This window comes from Budorcas taxicolor, chromosome 9 (genome assembly GCF_023091745.1).
Source record: "Budorcas taxicolor isolate Tak-1 chromosome 9, Takin1.1, whole genome shotgun sequence".
Taxonomy (NCBI): Eukaryota; Metazoa; Chordata; class Mammalia; order Artiodactyla; family Bovidae; genus Budorcas; species Budorcas taxicolor.
In genome coordinates this window covers 24582646-24603530 of record NC_068918.1, presented here as the reverse complement: position 1 = coordinate 24603530, position 20885 = coordinate 24582646, and the positions used below count along the sequence as shown (strand labels likewise).

Sequence of the window (20885 nt, the reverse complement as noted above, 5' to 3'; positions counted from 1 at the left end):
GGTCTCCTGAGGGGAATGACCAGGCACAAACGCTGACATTAGAGTGCAGACACAGCACTGAGTTGTGATGGGCCAAAAACAGTCAAAGGGAAGCAAGCCAAATGTGAAGGAAGAGGGCACGGAAGCAACCAGTCATTCTAGGCAGACACCTGAAATGACCATAAATGTTGTTTTAATGCAGAAACTCCAGCCACGATTTGCTGTTTTAGCTGAAGTGCGTTTCATTCACGTCTCCTACACTTGGTGGGTCTTCCAAGGGCAAACTCATTATGAACTATTAGAATCTTAAAGTCCATGAAGTTACAAACCCTGGTCCTATTTGTAACAATTCTTCAGAGTGTCCCAGGTGGAAAAAATCTGAGAATGAAAGGCTGCTGAGAAAGAACGGGACAGTGTGTTCATTTTAAAAGGGGGAAATGTTCTAATTTGAGTTAATTTTAGTAGAAAAACACCTTAGGGATATTTCAGGCGGGAACTGGAAGTTACATAAATTGAAATGCAGATTGGAGAGCTTTTTTAGATGACTGTTTCCTCAAATGTTCCATGGTTTTTAAAAAGGGCTCCCAATATTGTTAAAGGAATGGAAACTTACATTTTAACAACAAAAAAGAATCTCATCTTCTTTTTATCCTCTTCTTTTCCATTTCCCCTCTGTTAATCAGATAGTTCATTCCTTTTTTAAAAAAATTAACTTTTTAACTTTTAAACTATTTATTTTGTATTGGGGTATAACTGATTAGCAAACAATGCTATGATAGTTTCAGGTAAACAGCAAAGGGACTCAGCCATACATATACATGTATCCTTTCTCCCCCAAACTCCTTTCCCATCCAATCTGCCACATAACACTGAGCAGAGTTCCACGTGCTATACTGTGGGTCCTTGTTGGTTATCCATTTTAAATATAGCAGTATGTACATGTTCATCCCAAACTCCCTAACTATCTCTTCCCCTCCCTACTCCTCCCAACTATAATCTTGTTTTCAAAGTCTGTGAGTCTGTTATGTACATAAACATTTGCATCACTTTTTTTCCACTCCATATATAAAGAATGTCATACAATATTTTGCCTTCTCTGTCTGACTTCACTCAGTATGGCACTCTAATTCATTACTTTCTTGAGTGTTGCTTTCTCCACAACCCCCTTTTCTGTGGCAAATCCTATCACCAGTATTTTTTATTTGCTGGTTTTCAGTGCATTTGGCAGTGGTGGTATCAGCATATGTCTCCAGAGACACAAAAAGTGAGTGTTAGTTGCTCAGTCCTGTCCCACTCTACAACCCCATAGACTGTAGCCTGCTAGGTTCCTCTCTCCACGGGATTTTCTAGGCAAGAATACCAGAGTGGGTAGACATTCCCTTCTCCAGGGGATCTTCCTAACCCAAGGATCGAACCTGGGTCTATCTAGGGCAAATAATTCCAAATACTGCATGAAATGGAAAAAAATTTAATGTGTATCATTTTTCACTGTAGAATCTCTATCCAGGGAATCTAGATAAAGTAAAATGTGAAAAATCTCTCTTTCTTAAGGAGTCCACTATTAAATGGGACCTGGATCAAGAGGTCTAAGAGGTGCTTGGGACAGTTAATCAGTTTCCTTTGGAGGCAATATGGTGTGCAGGTGTAAGACTTCCGAGCCAGGTATACAGGGGTTCTCCCTCGGAGAGTGGAGATCCGAGGTGGAGCACCGCAACCCGCCACCAAAGAAGTTGTCAGGGTCCCCTGCTGGGTGGTTCCCCTCATTTAACTCTTACAGCTCCACGGGGAGAGAGACACAAAGTAGCCTCGTAGCCCAAAGGAGTCTGTGTCTCAGAATTCAAGTAAATGGCTTAGAGAGTCTCTGCTAATAAGTTTCAGAGGCACGAAGGGAACTCAAATCTGCCTACATTTCTCTCACCGCGCTATGAAACCGAGACGCTGAGTTGGTCCGCTAGGCTTTTTTCCAGTTCCCAGAATGATCGTGAGACGTTGTTTCTCCTCCAGCTTCCTCTAGGCCCGTTATGGTGACTGTAGGTGTATTGTTTAGGATATCCACTCGAGTTTGGGTTTGTAATCAGGGCGGCATGCTTCTCAGCATCCTGTCGCTGTCCCGGGAAGGTGGTGCTAGTTTCTGGGGCGTCTCGGCAGGAGCGGGGATTCCCCGCCAACTAAAGAGGAGGAGCTATTCTTAACCTCACAGGCCGGGAACCCGCTCGCCACCTCCCTGCTCCCCCTCCCCTTCCCAGCCTAAACAAAAAAAAAACCAAAACAAAACCCGAACAATCGGCGCCTCGGGTGGTGCTTCGGGTGGACGGGGACCGGGAGCACCAGGGCATCGAGGCACCTCGGGAGCGCCCTCTGGCGAGAACAGAGCGCGCGTGCCCCGCCCGGCCCCCCTTCCCCGCCGCCGCTGCGCCCCCGCCCGGCTCTCCGGGTTCACTCTCGGTCTCTCACTCCGAGAGACACAGACGGCAGCTTTCCGAGCGAGCCGGGGAACTGGCTGAGGCGGCGCCAGCACCACTGTCGCCGCTCGCCCCGAGCCAACCTGGGCACCGGGAGAAAAGGCGAGGCCGGAGCCCCATCCTCTCTCTCCGCGGGGATCTCCTGAGCTGACCGGCCGCTCGGCGCCCCCGCGCGACACCCTCCACGGCCACTTGGCGGGGCGTGCCGCGACTTGGGGGACGCAGCTGGGGAAGCGCCGGGGCGGGAGGCGGCGGCGGCGGCGGAGCCGGAGTGCGCGCCCTAGGACTGGAGAGGAGTGAGCCGTGGGCTGGGCGGCGGCGGCCGTAGCCGCGGGGGCCTCCCCCGCCTCGCTGGTTGGCCGGCAGCACCGCCTCCCCGCGCCGCGGCCGCCCGGCCGGGTCCTCCGCGCGTTCCCGGGTCCGGAGCCGGCGCGCGATGCGCCCGGCCGCCTTCTGATCGCCGCCGCTCCGCCGCCTCCGCCGCGATGATCCCCCCCGAGCCGCAGCCGCACCAGCCGCCGCCGCCAGCCCCGCCGAACCATGTGGTGACCACCATCGAGAACCTGCCGGCCGAGGGCAGCGGCGGCGGAAACCTGTCTGCCTCCTCCCGGGCCGGCGTGCGCCAGAGGATCCGCAAAGTGCTGAACAGGTGAGCGGCGGCGGGGGCGCGGGGCAGGGGACCCCCTCCGTCTCCCGGGGGCCCCCGAGGCCCTTTGGGACGGACGGAGTCGCGGCGGGGAGACCGGGGAGGGCGGAGGACGACGCGCCCCGCGCTGGCGGCGAGGCCGCGCGGCAGCTTTGTCCCGGAGCGGGGAGCCGCGGAGCGCCCGGGCGCCGGCTGGTCCGAGGCGGGAGTTCGGGGAGAGGCGGGGTTGTGCCTGCCGGGTTGCGGTTGTCCGCGCTCACACCCTCGCACACGCGTGTCGCCTCAATTCCCTTTGCCACCCGGGCCCCAGCTTTGCGCTCCGGGGCAGAGAGAGGAGCCGGGGGTGACCGGGCTGCGGGGATGGCGTGGAAGTCGCCGGCCTCGCGTCCGCCGAGAGGTCTCGCACCCCCTCGCAGGGAGATGGGGTCACGGCGGCAGCAGCCCCCGCGGGCGGTCGAGGGGACCCACTTCTGCCGCCCGGTGGTCCAGTTGCTGCTCCGACTCTCCCTGGCCGGGAGCGGGGAAGGGGAGACAGAGGCCTGGGTCAGACCCAGGCAAAGTGCACAAATGTTGCGGGAAGGGGGTGAGGAGGGAGGCTCCGAGTGTTGCAAAGCCGGAGGAAGCGAACGCTGGCGGCCGGCTCCAGTGCTGGAATCTGCGCAGTGGATGGAGCCAGGGAGGCGTTCAGAATGAGAACCCGGGTTGATGTGAAATGGGGCCCCTCTGGCGCCCTTGAGTCGGCTGTGACGCGAAAGGGACTTTTTCTATTAAAGTAACTTGACACGGTTGAAGAACTGACTCGTAAAATTCAAATAGAGGACTGATTTTGTGTGTTTTTATTTGGGTACCTGTGTGCCTTTCCATGCATCTGTTGGGAATAACTCAGAAGGTTGCTCTGTTCATACAGGTTTTTGTAGGGCGCTGTTGTGGGTAGCTGAGAGTCCCACAAGGGATTCACCTCGAGCCCTCTGGGGCTGGAAGCGCTAGGGGGAACACAAAATACGTACAGAAATAGAAACCTGAAAAGCTCCGTATTTTCCGAGTATCGTGTAATTTAGTTATATGAAATCCCAAACCATTCAAGAGTCCCTTGTGAAGACAAGGTATATTAGCTTGTGGGTACTTCTGTGTGTTTGCATTTATTATCAAAGGAGAAGAAATTCACTCTGAAATGAGACAAGAGATGGTGATAGAAACTCAAGTCTTTACTTTCCTCTGATTGGTAGTTTAGGATTACACCTTCCAAAATACTACATTTAAAAGATAATGAGCAGAATAAATCAAGAAGATGCTGGCTCAGTACATATTAGGCGGGCTTCCTAGTCTTTATGAATATCTGTGATTTTTTTTTAAATCATAAATGCCCTGGCATTGGATGTTTAAAATTTTATGCAGAATATGTTAATTATTAATTTCCCTCATCAAACTGGGGAAAAAACCTGGTGCTACAGTTCATTTATCTTTGCTTGATTATAAGTTATTATTGATTCTGTGCAGGTTATTTCATGGCATTTCATGAATCTTAGAGTCCAGAATAACAAGATCACTGAGGCAGGAGCTGAGGGGATTTGGTTTGTCATCATTCCTCCGCTGCTGACTTGCCGTGTGGCTTGGGGCAGAGTTGTTCATCTTGGTCCCTGGTTTTGTCACTTATAGAATGTGTTTTATACTTGTCTTACCTTTCTTATCATAGTTTTGAGAAATAGATGGGGTAATACAGAAGAAAAGACTTGGGAAAGTATAAAGCTTTACACGAATTAGTTCAGCAGAATTCTGTTATCTAAGGGAGGGTGGTGGGAACATCATAAGCTAGTGAATTGAAGTCATGGGACATGGTGGGGAATGTTGCGTTTTATTAGCTTTCAGTGATTTATGACATGAGTTTCATAGAGGAGGAACTTAGACTGAAAGGTTGAGTCCATGACATTCCATGGCTCGTACATCTGTGACTGGAACCCTAGGATTATAGCCTCTAGACTTCAACTGAAATATTTGGTTGTCTTTCAGTGTTTTGCAAAATTTTCCGTGTGATATTTGGCATTAAATAATGGTCTTTCCTTATCCTTAAAGGATAAGAAAATATTTCTTTTGAGAAGGAGCGCCTTTGGTAAGGAGACTAAAAAAAAAATAAAATCAGTATAGGTATAAAAATCCTGGTAGATTAATTTCATTAGCATGCTGATGGGCCAGACTTTTGCTTCATGGTTGTGGCAACAGGCGACAGCATTAGTTGTAACTGCTGAATGGTTGAGCTCTAAATAAAAGAGCATGGAGTGGGGAGTGGAGTTTTTGAGATTCTGTGCCAGCACTTCAGTGTGGCTCCCCTCTGGTTTGAACCCTCCAGGTGTGTTGGACTAGTCCAGTAATGGCTTTAAGGCTGGCCCATGGGGTGCCATATCACAAGTATCCTTGTTCATTTTTCTAAAAGCTAAAGATCACTTTTTCCTCCTTTTTCTTCTTTTCCTCTTCTTTCCTTAACATTTGTATTTCCTTCACTTGTCTTGCCCTATCAACTAATTGTCTTCTGGACTTTGTTTCCTTTTATCTAACCGTGGCCTGCAGCAGCTTAGCTGCTAGCAGAAAGTAAGGTTACATATCTGGAAGCTTAGAGCCAATATGAAAAATATCCCTCCAGCTTCTGGCATGGAGATGTACTGCTGGCAGCGTTCTATTGCTGTGAGCTGGCCAGTTGAATGTCTTCAGTGACTGAGAGGGGCATTGCACCCCTGTTAGTTACTCTGAGCATCCCACTGGGCCAGAGAGGTGGTGCCGAGAGACTGAGGATGATGTTCTGGGATGAGGAGGGTCAAAGTGTGAGCATTGCAAGCTGGCAAGCCTGGAGAACTGCCTGCCACTGGTCACAGCCTGTAATAATAGCTACCTGCCAACCCAGAGGTGGAGAAGGCAATGGCACCCCACTCTAGTACTCTTGCCTGGAAAATCCCATGGACGGAGGAGCCTGGTGGGCTGCAGTCCATGGGGTCGCTAAGAGTCATGACTGAGCGACTTCACTTTCACTTTTCACTTTCATGCATTGGAGAAGGAAATGGCAACCCACTCCAGTATTCTTGCCTAGAGAATCCCAGGAATGGGGGAGCCTGGTGGGCTGCTGTCTCTGGGGTCGCACAGAGTCGGACACGACTGAAGCGACTTAGCAGCAGCAGCAGCAGCCAACCCAGAGGAGGAAATGCAAACACATATGTTACCTATATCCTGTCTACCTAGGGACAGGTAAAAGAGAAGTACCAATTAATAATTAAAGGTACTTGCTCTCAAGAATCTTAGAAGGAAAATGCAGTGTTACCTTAATGCAGTCTGCCTTGCATTGTCCTGCACCATTTTATTTTCACAGTGTAGCTCCAAGTCCTTTTCCCCTTTCATTAAAGGCTTGTAGAGTTGGATTGTTACCTTTCGTATATGACAAATAGATTGCCTCGCTGATTGACTGCTGTGCTGTGTTGTGCTCAGTTGCTCAGTCATGTCTGACTCTTCGTGACCCCATGGACTGTAGCCCGCCAGGCTCCTCTGTCCATGGAATTCTCCAGGCAAGAACACTGGGGTGGGTTGCCATACCCTCCTCCAGGCGATTTCCCAACCCAGGGATCAAACCCAGGTATCCCCCATTGCAGGCAGATTCTTTACAGTCTGAGCCACCAGGGAAGCCCCCATTGTTGGCTACTCCCTGTGAAACATTAGAGTAGACTATAATAGTATCCATGATTTTGGTGAAAGAGGAGGTGCTAGATAATTTTTTTTAACCAATTAATGGGATATGTCCTAATAAAAATGGCTTCTGTCAATGCAAAAAATACCAAATGATTTAGATGCTGATATAATTGTTAGTTCTTTAATTCCCAAAGATTTAGGATAATATCTTGGTTCAAAGAAGAAAAAAATTATGCAAACCCCTATGCACATGTTTCTTGAGTATGGAATAACATTTATTACCCTGCTACAGGCAAGCAAGGTATGACAAAAAAGAAAATACTTGAAGGGCAACAACTGATGACCCTCTCACAGAAACTGTTGACCTAGTAGATTTCTTAGGAACATATGAGTAGATACCAACCTAGGTAGTATCTGAAGATTTTCTCCTCTAAAATTATTTCTTAATAAAATGTTTGTGAAAAATGAGTGATGGCTTGTTTTATGTTTTGCTTGTGTGTGGTTTTATCTTTCCCCACTTGAATATTATTTTCAGATCTTAATAATAATCACCATGACTTTCCAGTTTTGACCCATTTTCTCTCCAATAAGAGATGAATTGGGTTGTCTCAAGTTATGAAGGGATTCCTGCCTTTTTGAGTCTTGTGGTGGGGATGTTTAATCATTAGAATGGAACCATGAGTGTGACTCTGGGTTATCCATTCATCTGATTAAAAACTAACTGGTTTCTAAGTTATATTTTGATATATTTCATTAATTTTCAAATATGTGAAACTTTTTTGAATTATAAAGAGCGTTAAAGGATACATGGAAGAGTTGGTAGCAAGCCTACATAGAATTGACATCCACGTGGGGAGTTACCATATGTGATGGAATAGTGTGTATATATAGCTTTTCTGTGTTATTAAATAAAGTGGAGAGAACATGGTGAACCAACGGAGTGCCTGCCAAGAACAGGGTTATGCTTGTCCTGTTAAGTACAGTTGATGAAGACATCTATTATCTCTTCAGTTCAATTCAGTTCAGTCATTCAGTCGTGTCTGACTCTGCAACCCCATGAATTGCAGCACGCCAGGCCTCACTGTCCATCACCAACTCCCGGAGTTCACTCAAACTCACATCCATCGAGTCCGTGATGCCATCCGGCCATCTCATCCTCTGTTGTCCTCTTTTCCTCCTGCCCACAATCCCTCCCAGCATCAGAGTCTTCTCCAATGAGTCAACTCTTTGGATGAGGTGGCCAAAGTACTGGAGTTTCAGCTTTAGCATTATTCCTTCCAAAGAACACCCAGGGCTGATCTCCTTTAGAATGGACTCGTTGGATCTCCTTGCAGTCCAAGGAGTCTTCTCAAGAGTCTTCTCCAACACCACAGTATTATCTCTTAGGTGATCCTTATTTATCAAATGGTTTTTATTAAAAAATTGATAGGTTCCTCCTCAAGCTGCTTCTCCTAACAGATGTCAGAATGAAAGGGGAAGACCAACCAGTATTGAGGATAATTGATACAAAGTATTCCAAATGGAACAGGATGGTGTGATTAAAAACAGACATTTCTGAGATCAGTAGTAAACACAAGATGTCTGAAGGACACATTTATTTTTAACTAAAGGACAATATTATAAAAATAAAAGATCAGTGTATTTTTTTTTTGCACAGAGCTTGGAAAACTGAATATTCATATTAGAGGAATTTTTGTTTACCCTGGATGAAGACGGTGCATTTCCAAGGAAGTAATGTGGAAGGACTGATGCTAAAGCTGAAACTCCAGTACTTTGGCCACCTCATGAGAAGAGTTGACTCATTGGAAAAGACTCTGATGCTGGGAGGGATTAGGGGCAGGAGGAGAAGGGGATGACAGAGGATGAGATGGCTGGATGGCATCACGGACTCGATGGACGTGAGTCTGAGTGAACTCCGGGAGTTGGTGATGGACAGTGAGGCCTGGCGTGCTGCGATTCATGGGGTCGCAGAGTCGGACACAACTGAGCGACTGAACTGAACTGACTGTGGAAGGAAATGGACCTATCTTCATGTAATTTTTCTGTGACCTTTTACTTTCTCAAGATATTTCAGTGTCACAGGAATATAATAAGAGATGTCTGTTTTTACTGTACACTGCTATAGATGTAGATGATATAGCAAATTGACTCGACTGCCCAAATAGTGCTAAGTTACTTAATGCAAGAGCTTACTTGGCTTGTTCAATTGTGGCTTTAATTAATGGCTTATTTAATTGCCATTTCTCATAAAAGCAGCATGCAGAAGTACTACCACCAAGTTTTGGTTTAGCTTTCTCATTTGAGTTCAGGCCAGTGAGCATTCACTGTACCTTGTTCAAACACATTAATTCTTGATTATGTTTCTAAAAATGTCTGCTTAGGAAGTCAAACTCCAATAAACACCTGGAAAAATACCCCATACTATTTGGTATATTTCTTGACGTAAGCATCTATAAGTATACACTCATTTATTCTTTTATTAAGGGCCAAAACCACTTGACATACAATTGACCATCTTAACCACGTTTAAGTGTACAGTACAGTAGTCCTAGCTGATGGGTATTATTATGCAGCTGATCTCTAGAAATTTTTCTCCTTGCAAAACTGAAAATCTACATCTGTTGAACAATAGCTCCTCTTTCCCCTTCCCCACTGACCCTGGCAACCGCCATTCTACTTTCTGTTTCTACGAGTTTGGTTATTTTATTAATAGATACCTCATATAAATGGAATCATGCAGTGTTTGTATTTTGTGACTGGCTTATTTTATTTAGCATAATGGTCTCAAGGTTCATCCACGTTATCACAAAAGGCAGGATTTCCTAAGGCTAAATAATATCTATGTATCTGTATCTCTATATCTGTCTATATCACACTTTTTAAATTCACTTGTTGAGGGACATTTAAGTTGCTTCTATTCTTGGCTATTGTGAATAAAGCTGCTGTGAAAATGAATGTGCAAATGTCTCCTCAAAATCTTTTTTTCAAAAATTTAAGTTACATACCCAGGAGTTGGATTGCTAAATTTCTGTTTTTATTTTTTTTAACATTTTGAGAAACCTCCATACCATTTTTCATAACAATGGTACCATTTTGCATTTTCCAGTGTCTGCACATCCTGCCAACACTGTGTGTTTGTTTGTTTTTGATAGTGGCCGTCCTAATGGGTGTTAAGTGATACCTCACTGTGTTTTGATTTTCCTTAATAATCACTGATGTTGAGCTTCTTTGCATGAACTTGTGGGCTATTTGTGTATCTTCTTTGAAGAAATGTCTGTTCAAGTTGTTGTTCAGTCGCCAGGTCACGTCCGACTCTTTGTGACCCTATGGACTGCCCCACACCAGGCTTCCCTGTCCCTCACTATCTCCTAGAGTTTGCCCAAGTTCATGTCCATTGAATCGATGATGCCATCCAACCATCTCATTCTCCATCGCCCTCTTCTCCTTCTGCCTTCAGTCTTACTCAGCGTCAGGGTCTTCTCCAATGAGTCAGCCGTTTGCATCAGGTAGCCAAAATAATAGATCGTCAGCTTCGGCATCAATCCTTCCAAAGAGTATTTGGGGTTGATTTCCTTTAAGATGGACTGGTTTGATCTTCTTGCTTTCCAAGGGACTCTCAGGGGTCTTCTCCAGCATCACAATTCAAAAGCATCAATTCTTCGATGCTCTGCCTTCCTTATTGTTCAGCTCTCACATCCACACATGACTACTGGAAAGACCATAACCTTGACTATATGGACCTTTGTCAGCCAAGTGATGTTTATGCTTTTTTAGCACACTGTGTTTGTCATAATGTCTATTCAAGTACTTTGCTCATTTTTAAATTGGATTTTATTGTTGCTGTTGAGTTGTAGGATTTCTTTATATATTCTGGATATTAACCCATTATCAAATATATGATTTGCAAATATTTTCTTCCATTCCATTCATTGCCTTCTCACTCTGTTAATTATATGTACATTTATTTGTCCTTAATCACTTGCTGTGTGTTGAGGCATTTTCTGGGGGACACATACATAGCAAAACATTATTCTTAGCTTGAAGGACCTCAAAATCTAACTGGGAAGCTTGGCATAGGTACTGCTGTTGAGAGTGAATGATTGTAATCTGTAATCTGAATTCTTATATTTAATGCTTAATTGTATGCTTCCAAATGTCTAGATGCTAGAATCATAGAAATAAGTTGTCCTGTATGTGATCCATATTGAACTTATTCTGTTTTATACAGGTACTAGCTGAATGCACGAAAGTTGAGAAAAATTTCCCAGAAAATGGCAAGTGAAACACTGAAATCAATGTCTTAGAAAATGTTTTCTTAGAAGAATGATATGTCTCAATCAGTGACCACATGAACGTGATTTAAATATACTATTACTAAAATTTTAAAAATACTGTTTTCTATTGGATTAAAATTTTGAACACTATCTCAGGAAAATTTACCTTTGTAACTGTGATGATTAGAAAGTACCTTACATAGCATTTTGCAAGTTCTGATATTATGAACCATCAATTCCTGCCATTTTAAACAAATTAATTAGAGAAAAACCATCAATTCCTGCCATTTTAAACAAATTAATTAGGGAAACTTAGTACAGCTGAAAATGCATTTAAAGGAGGTTAAAAGCCAAATCATGCTAATTATATTCAGATTCAGAGTGGTAGGGCTCCAATTCCTAATAATTCCTGGCTTAGAGTTAGTATAAGGTTCTGATCCATTGTGTAAACAAATACTTCATTGCATTCTCTTTTTTCTCAACCATCCATTCATTCATTCAATCAGTCCGTCATTTATTTAATGAGTCTCTATTAAATACTTACTATATACTGAGTACTGCTGGATCACAGTGATGAACCAGACAGGTGTGGACTGAAGTGGACTCCTGAGTGCATTGCTCGAGTTTCTGTTATTACTCTTCCAATATTATCCAACAGGTGGACAATTTGAGTAAAGTAGAAATAAAGACAACATACATCTTTTCTCAAAATGATTAGATTTTTCAAGCTGATCTAACAGAGATTGTTTTTTAAAAGTCCTATAATTTAGCTGTTTCCCCTGTAGGAAAACTACTCAAAAGGGAGACTGAACCCATAATAAAATTACTTGAAGTATACAAAGAGTCAGAGGGAGATCTTTCTTGATGAACACAATAAAATTTGTTTCACTTATGACTTAAAAGAAAAAAAAAGACAGGAAAAAAAAAAAAAGACAGGCCTTAATGTTCATCTACTTTCAAAGTGTTAGAAGGGAAAGGAGAAGAGACTTGGATCTCATTCTGCCATTTCAGGGCGAACCTATCCAGGTCATTGCCAGTATAACCCAAGAAAATAGAGTTTCCTAGAAATAATAACATTCTCACAGTGCATACACAGCTTTGAGGGAGCTTGGGCATATGTTCGTGCATTGCGAGGTAAGAGAAACGTAAAATATGACAAAAACACGAAGGATGAGTTAGAAATACTAGATTGCTTTACTAAAGAATTTGATATAATCTATGAGAGTGTTTGAATGAGCATGTAGATAGTGGCTCAAGATCTTAAATTTTTACATTATAAAGCATACATTTTATATTATGAAATTTTATACATTCTCAAAATCATCTTTTTATAGATATGGAAACCAATCTTTATGGTCATGCAATTAAGTGCTTTTATAAGACTACAGAGGAAGGAGAGACTAGGCTGGAGACAGGGCAGGAGGCTTCAGGCTTGGCATTTGTCTTGGCTTGGAAAGATGGTGTCTAAGGTTGGGGGGATATAACAAAATATCATAGACTGGGTAGTTTAAACACAGACGTTTATTTCTTACAGTTCTTGGAGGCTGAAATGTCTGAGATCAGAGTGCTGGCATATTGTGTGTCTGGTGAGGGCCTTCTTGACTTGCAGACAGCTGTCTTCTTGCATCCACATATGGTGGAGGGGGGTGGGGGGAGAAAGAGAGGGAGAGAAGGAGAGAGGGAGAGAGGGAGAGATCCTTTCTCTTCTTATAAGGATGCTAATTTCATCATGGGGACTTCACCCTCATGACCTCATCTAAATCTGATTACCTCCTGAAGGTTGCGCCTCCAAATACCATCATACCAGGGAGTTGAGCTTTAACACCTAAATTTTGAGGGAACATAAACATTTGATCATAGCAGATGGGTAAGATAGGAACTTGTGCAAGAAGGGGGTTGATAGAAAGGATGAACCAAATAGAGAGTAAAGAGGTTGGAGGAGGATTAAGTGTTCATTTTGACAATATTATGTATAGGTAAAAAGGCAGTAAAGTAAGGCTAGAATTGTAGGATGGAGTCAGGCAATGGAAATCATTATACACTCCTATAGGAGTGTATAAAGGACTTTCTTCTCTAGATTCTTGAATAGAGAAAGGACTTAATCAGATATGTGCCTGAATGTGATATTCTGGGTAAAGTCTGTAGGATAGAGGGACAGGGGTTGGGCTAGGGTTTGGGGATTCAGTTGGGTGTCTACTGTAGCCATTTAGAGAAGTGGAGATAGCAGTCTAAATGGGATGGAGACAGAAGTGCCGTGATTTGAATTTACCAGACAGGCACAGTGTCATGTGGGCCAGGGTCAGAGAGAGGAAAATTAGATGAGATTATTTTTGAGAAAGTACTCAACAGGGCCTGCAACATAGTGAGTGTTTAATACTTGTTTGTTGAAAGGTTATAAACTTGCTACAAGGAAAGCATCTGCTCACTAGGGCAGAAGAGACCTAGTGTTACCCTGAACTAGAGAGTCAGCCTGAGGGCTGCAGCCAGCTACTTAGAGTGTGGTCCACAGACCTGTGCTGATTCACAGACTGTTTAACCAGACTGTGTCATCTGTGTAACCAGATGAGGACACAGATCAGGAGTATGCATTTCGAAATATCTATAGCTACTTGACAGATTACTTTTGTGTCTTTTCTTCTAATATTAAAATACTGAGTCATGTATTTTCATTTTTTTTGTTTTTGCCATTTTATTTTTCTAGCAGTCGACTTTTTGAACTGCACTTTTCAAAAGAATTGTCTTCAGTGAATTGAAAAAAAGAACCGATATTCTGTAGTAGATCATTTGAGAAGCACTGGTTCCAGCTCAGTATCCAAGAGGGAGCAACATCGAGTCTGGATTCTGGAAGTACGTCTCATCGTGGGGCAGGATAGCATCTTAGGGTGATGCTTGTCATGGCCCTGGAAATCCGTGTATCCCAGCTGGTGATGAGGAGGCAGCAGGTTGGGCCTGAGAATAGTTGCGTCAAGTATCAAGGACTCCACCCAGTCACCTAAAAGGGACCCCCTGGAATGGGGAAACTATTTAGAGATGAAAAGGCGTACAGTACAGCATCCCACTTCTGTGAAATAGGATACAAGTGGACAGTGCTACTTTTCAGAGACCCTGAAGTTAAAGAGAGCAGGTTCTAGGTCTGAGTGACAGAAGGGAGGGTCAGGGTTACACGGGGCCTCAGCAGGAGTGGCAGGACCACTGGCATGGCTCTGCTTCAGGCTCTGAGGGGCACAGAGTAGGAACAGAGAGAACCTCGGGGGCCAGACAAGCACAGTGTCAGCTGGTGGTGCCAGTGGAAGTCTGGATGGCATGGTTTGGGGAGGGATTGTGAGGTGGGGGTTTCTAAACAGAACTTTGGAGAAGCTCTGCTCTGACTAGGAGCCGAGTAAATGAAGAGTCTATTCATAGCGGACATCATGCAAAAGGTCTGTGTGCTGATGATATGATACAGTGGAGGGGGAAACATGGGGAAGGAGGGGGATGGAGGAAGGAGGAAGGCTTGGGAGGACTCAGATGGTAGGAGCCAAGGTGCGGGGGAGGGGGTGGGCTTTGAGAAACCAGGACACTCCGTGGTCCAGGAGAGGAGAGGGAGAGCATGGGTATCAATGAAGATAATTGGGTGGATTTGGTGGTGAGAATAAAAGCTGATTCCTGTCTTGTGGCTTTTCTTGGTTGTTGTTGTTGTTTTAATTAATTAATTTTTATTTGATGGATAATTGGTTTACAGTGTTGGTTTGATTTCTGCCATCCATCACCATGAATTAGCCATAGGTGTGCCTATATTTCCTCCCTCTTGAACCTCCCTTCCACCTCCCATCCTTTCCCCGGCCTCTAGGTTGTTACAGCGCCCCAGTTTGAGTTTCCTGAGTCATACAGCAGATTTCCATGGGCTCTCTATGGAGGCTTTTCTTTTTCTGTGAACTTTGAGCTCATCCTATCAATTCAGACTGAAGGTGCTGGGTGGTGAGGAAGGGGTATAGGGCATTTGTACAGAGGCAAGTGGGAAGCAGTCATTTCGGAGAGTCAGAAAGGAGACATAGTAGAGACACAGAGTGGGATCTAAGGATTTATGTGCATATTTCACATCTGTGGTGGGGAAGGGGTGAGGAGTGTGATGGATGGGAAGAAGCTACTGATATTTAGAGTGTGTCTTGGAAAGGGTTAACTTGGAAACAAACACAGGTACCTCGGAGGAACCATCACTCCAAGAGGCTCGATCAGACGGGAGGACAGATGCCTGGGCCCTGGTGACAGCTATGAAGAAGTTAGGGTATTAATGCAGGGCATATTTAGAGGAGCTGGAGAGGACTGGGGGCTTGTTTATATTTGGGAGTGGGGTGTGTGTGAGAGAGAAGAGGGGTTAAACATCCCTTGGAGATTCTGCGGGCCCCTGGAGTGATGACGTCCCCTTCAGAATGTGAAATGTCAGACGTTCTGTCCCAGGGAACTGACCTTCATGGGTTTTTTTTGGGGGGGAGGGGTGGCCTCAAAATTCTCATTTGTAAACTGGTTAAAGTAATCCCAGCCCTCCATTTCCCATTGCATTTGGGGAAGTTTTAAATGAAATAACATCTGGGAGAGGGCTGGGAAAGCTGCCAAGCGCTATGCATCTGTTATCTTGGTCATAAAATTGGATGGGGAACCCGGCTTCTCGTGGCCTCGCGCCGTCCCAGCCCGGGATGAATGCTGATGGGCGCCCTCCGCAGGCGGGGGACTTGGAGATGCAGGCGCTGCTGGCTCGGGGCTTTTCCTTCCGAGCCTGGTCGAGAGTCTGAAGTAGAACCCACCCATCCATGAATGAGGCACAAATCTGTTTACTTCAATGTATTCCTTTTTTGTTTTTGTTTTTGAAAGCTAGATAGATTTAAAACACTTTTGCCTTTATTTTAAGAAAAGTTCTTCTAGGGGAAGACTGACTTGGCCAGAAGGCATCTGTCCTGCCGTCTGATCGCGCCTCTCAGAGTGATGGTTTCTTCGGAGGTACCTGTGTTTGTTAAGGAGAGTCTGACAGGCTTCAGGAAAGGGTTAGTGCCTCTTGAACCAGGGAGATTTCACAATGAGCCTGCGCCTAAAAGGCTCCATAGAGCCCGGCAGTGGGACGGACAGAGCGGCTCAGAAGGAAGGGACAGAGCAGCTTTAATGTGCTAATGAGGGAAAGCCCAGATGCCCGCGGATCAGAGGAGCTCTTTGTGACACGCGGATGGCTGGAGGCTCTGTGCTTATCTGGATCCTGCCGCAGGCAGGAGAAACATTGTGCCCTCACACAGGGGCCCTTTCCTCCAGAGATAGCCCTCCACACGGCTCCCAAGGGACTGGGTGCTGAAGGGCTGCAGAAGGTCCCAGGGTGAGGTGAGGACTGGAAAGCAGGGAGGCTGGGGGTGGGGGACGGGTAAGTGGGGAGGATGGAGGATGGGAAGAGGGAGCACTATCCTAAGGGTGTGTGGAGTCAGAAAATTAGGAAAGACCTTTGTGTTAGTCGCTCAGCCCTGTCCTACTCTTTGCAACCAATGGACTGTAACCTGCCAAGCTCCTCTGTCCGTGGGGATTCTCCAGGCAAGAATACTGGAGTGGGTTGCCATGCCCTTCTCCAGAGGATCTTCCTGACCTAGAGATCGAACTGCATTGCAGGTGAATTCTTTATCATCTGAGCCACTAGGGAAGCCAGGAACGACCTTTACAGCATCGCAGAATGAGCTGTTGTCCCTCCAGTGCTGCCGAGCGTGATGAGTGGCAACGTTCAAGCCAGTCTAGAAGGTGGTGATCTGTCCTTGAAAATAGCGCAGGTCGGTTTTCATCTTACTACTTATGTAGTAAGTCTGAAACACCACAAAACCTAAGCAAATCCCAACTGCCATCAGCCAGTGAGTGCTGGGATGAATTTCACATTCTGATTATTCCATTCAGTGATGGCGAGTGGGGAGGAGTCAGGAGTAGGATCAGGGACCTTGTCCTAGAGCTGAGTTTGCATAGGAGGACATAGTATTTACAAAGATCGTGTGTTTACTTGTACTGACCCATCTGCTGATGGAGAGATTGGGTAGCCAAAGCACACCTAGGTTTGCTACTGTTTCTGGAAGTATGAGTTCTCAGAGAAAATCAACAAATGAAGCCTTCAGTCCATGGTGCCTTGACCTTCTCTTTATCTCTCACTTTTCATTTCTGAATCTTTCTGGGCATATGTAAATACTTCAATATAATATCACATATATGTGTGTGTATTTATGTTAAGTTGCTTCAGTCATGTCCAACTCTTTGCGATCCCTTGGACTGTAGCCTGTCAGGCTCCTCTGTCCATGGGAGTCCCAGGCAAGAATACTGGAGTGGGTTGCTGTGCCCTCCTCCAGGGGATCTTTTTGACCCAGCCATCGAAGCCTGACTTTCTTTATGTCTCCTGCATTGGCAGGCAGTTGTTTTTTTTTTTTTTTAACCACTAGTGCCATGTGGGAATCCCCATCTATTATGTATGTATATGTATATTATTTCCCAAATAATGTGGGATCCCCAGGTGGCTCAGTGGTAAAGAATCCACCTGCCAATGCAGAAGACATGGCTTTGATCCTTGGGTGGGTAAGATCCCCTAGAGGAGGAAATGGCAGCCCACTGCAGTACTCTAGCCTGGGAAAATCCCATGGACAGAGGAGCCTGGCGGGCTACAGTCCATGGGTTGCAAAGAATCGGACATGACTGAGCAACTGAGCACCAAATAATGTATATTTGATATTATTTGTAATGAATCTTTGGCTATTCATCTGTCTGTCTCTTTCCACCTTTCTCTGTTTCTCTCTGACACACAAATACACACACACACACATTGATGGAGAATAATTTTCCATTTGGAATAGTTTGTTTCCTTCTTGAAGATAGCCCTCAACTTTCCTTACCATGCCTTTTTTTTTTTTTTTTTTTGGCTCAGAGTTGGTTCAAGGAGAATGCTTTATTTTTAATGTGTTGGCTTTTTATTTAGGAACCACACTGAATTGGTATCACTTAAGAAAACAAAAATATTCATTGTGGAATTACCTATGAGCTAGCTATATCTGAATGTGTGAATACAACTGTGGAACAAGTCAGCACAGAAAGCTTCTGTCTCCCCCTCCCCTCCTTTCCCTGAGCCACATATGGTTTCATTACAACACTTCAGTTCCAAGTGGTGACGAGTCTGGTGACTTGATTTGATTCTTTCTTCTTCTTCTTCTTTTTTTTTTTAGTTCTTCTATTCCCTTAATGCTTCTTATCTGTTTCCTGCTGCTAATGGGGTCCATGCAGGTTGCATTGACCTTCCCCAGTGCAAACCTAAAGAAGTATAGTAGGTAATAGGGCGCTTCTTTCACTGGTTTTAGAAAATTGATCATATGCAACTCTAATACTGATAAGTGGACACATCTACATCCAGTGTGAAGAGACCATAATTATTATCTGCCTAGCCCTAAAGTGCATTGCAACCTGAGAATATGCCTTTGAAGATGGCAGAAGAAAAGCACCATCCAAAGCACTTACAGCAATGGATATCAGACTTTTCCTTTAGGATATCAGTTTGTCAAAGACATGAAAGTGTGCAGGTGGGAGTGTATGCGGGTGGACTACTGGGCCATGACTGCAGCTGCCTGGGCGGTGGGTTGGTGAATTGAGGTACCACAACAAAAATGCCATTCCCTGTTTTCCCCTTGTCACAGCGAGAAGCAGTTCATTGGATTTAGGAACCTCTTCCTTTTTAGTTATTCTTGGAGTAGCAGGTCAAGGAGTCAGAGCCTATAATGTACTCCTTTACTAAAAAAGAATTTTCTGCAGTCTGCTATTCTTTACCACACACTCTTCCAAATGGTGGGGGTGGGGGAGAGTAACATAGATACGAGAAGCAAAGACATTTTCAAGTGAAATACAGAAATGAGGGAGCCTTTCACAGAGCTAACCTTGCATTTCTGATATTCTCTGCTGTTTTAATCATTGACGTAATTAGCCTCATAAAGCATAAAATATCGATCCCTGTCCCTTCTTAGGGAAATGCTAGCAAGTGAACAAATGAAGAAAAAAGTCCCAGACAGCATGTGACACGTGAATGAATCAAAGTATAAAAAAGTGAAAAAAAATTGACTGCTTCATCCCATGTCAAAAATTCCAATTTTGGTTGAAGTATTAATGCTCTCTGTGGAAATATTTTGAACTTAGGCGATGAATAAAGTAAGGCTGTGAATGGTATGTTAGGGCCCTGATCCTCAATCTTCAGGTGCTGCTCGGCAGTGATATGAATGCTTCAGAGTACAGTCCAAAGATGAACTAATATAGAAGCTCAGTCTGTGAGACATTGTAACTCTTCAACCAAAACACAGAGGCACCGATGCATCTGAAAACCTTGCCGTCGGACCCTTAACCCCCAAGTCTGGGTTGCGTGTCCCATTCCATGTGCTGGCTATTTCCTGTCATTTCGTATTCTATGTTATTTACTTGTCTGAACCCTCCCCATGTGTTGTAGGACCAGAAGGGCGTTCTTTACTCAACATCTTACATAAAACGTGGCATAAAGTAAGTGCTCAGTAAATGCTGAGCCCATTGAGTGATGGGCCAAATGGTCTGCTAGAGGCCCTTTCAAGACAGAAGTTATTTTCAGCAAATTGATGTCCTCTGATTTTATTTTCTCAAATAATATGCGCCGTAGTGCCTGGCGTAGAGTTGGTACTCAATAAATTTTAGTTGTAGATTTTAAAAATTGATCTGTGGAAAGGCAAGGAGTATAGAAAAGGCATAGAAGGGTAATTTGAATGGTGACAGAGTTAGGGAAACACTGGCTGTGCTACATAGGTTCTACTTACACTTTACAACTCAATTCACATTTCTGTCAACTCTCTTTCCCCAAAGTTTTCAGTTCTTTCTGCCAAGAAATTTCTTATGGGATCATCAGTTGTAGGAGTGCAGATAGAAATCGTTTCAAGCTCGTCATAGGCAGCAGTGGTTAAGAACAGGGCTAGACTACCTACTGTAGCACCTGAGTGCTCTGATCTTGGAAACAATTTCTTCTCTTTTTCTAGGTTGTTGTGAGCACTAAAAGACTGTATCTATCACTTAGAATAGCATCTGACGTATAGAGAGTTCTACTCAAAGTTGTATTATTATTATTAGCGTCAGTATTAATATCAACCATCATCACCGTCATCATCCCTGGCAGGTTAAAATCCCAGGAAAAAATAGGGAAGAAGGAAACTGATTGCTCAGAAGACTATGAAAGTAGGGTCCATGTCTGCTTTTTTTAAAGATGTTTCTTTATGTGGACCATTTTTAAAGTCTTTATTGAATTTGTTACAATATTGCTTTAGTTTTATGCCTTTTTGTTCCTTTGCTTGGCCTTGAGGCATGTGGGGTCTTAGCTCCCAACCAGCGATCGAACCCACACCCCTTGCATTGCAAGGTGAAGTCTTAACCACCGGACCACCAGGGAGGTCATCCGTCTGGTTTGATAAGTGCTTTTTGCCCAGCTCCCAGCATAGCCCTTGGACATAATAATGTTGATAATACTTGTGTAATGAATTAATAGTGTGGTCTTATGGTGTCTTGAGAAAGCGAAGGTAGGAGAGTTTTATGATAGAATTCCTGCTCAAAGCAAGTGGGGCAAAGGGAGAACACATTATATTCCTGTTCATAAGTATTTTCCTAAACAATTTATAGCAGTTCGAAATTACAGTTAAGTTTCTTCTTTAAATACATCACCTTGGGAAAATTAAGCAAGATTAGATTTATATCCTTTGCATGTCGGCTTTAAGGGCATGCCGTGCTAGGTCACTTCAGTTGTGTCTGACTCTGTGCGACCCTATGAACTATAGCCCGCCAGGATCCTCTCTCTGTCCATGGGACTCTCCAGGCAAGAATACTGGC

General features: G+C 44.5%; 1 protein-coding gene across 1 annotated transcript in view; it reads left to right on the top strand.

The window, feature by feature from the left end:
* The first annotated feature begins 2926 nt into the window (after positions 1–2926).
* Positions 2927–20885, top strand: part of SLC35F1 (solute carrier family 35 member F1) — a 407863-nt gene continuing 389904 nt past the window's right edge. Inside the window, exon 1 of the mRNA XM_052645643.1 lies at positions 2927–3090. Within this exon, the coding sequence (XP_052501603.1) occupies positions 2927–3090 (164 nt within the window). The remainder of the gene's footprint in view (positions 3091–20885) is intronic.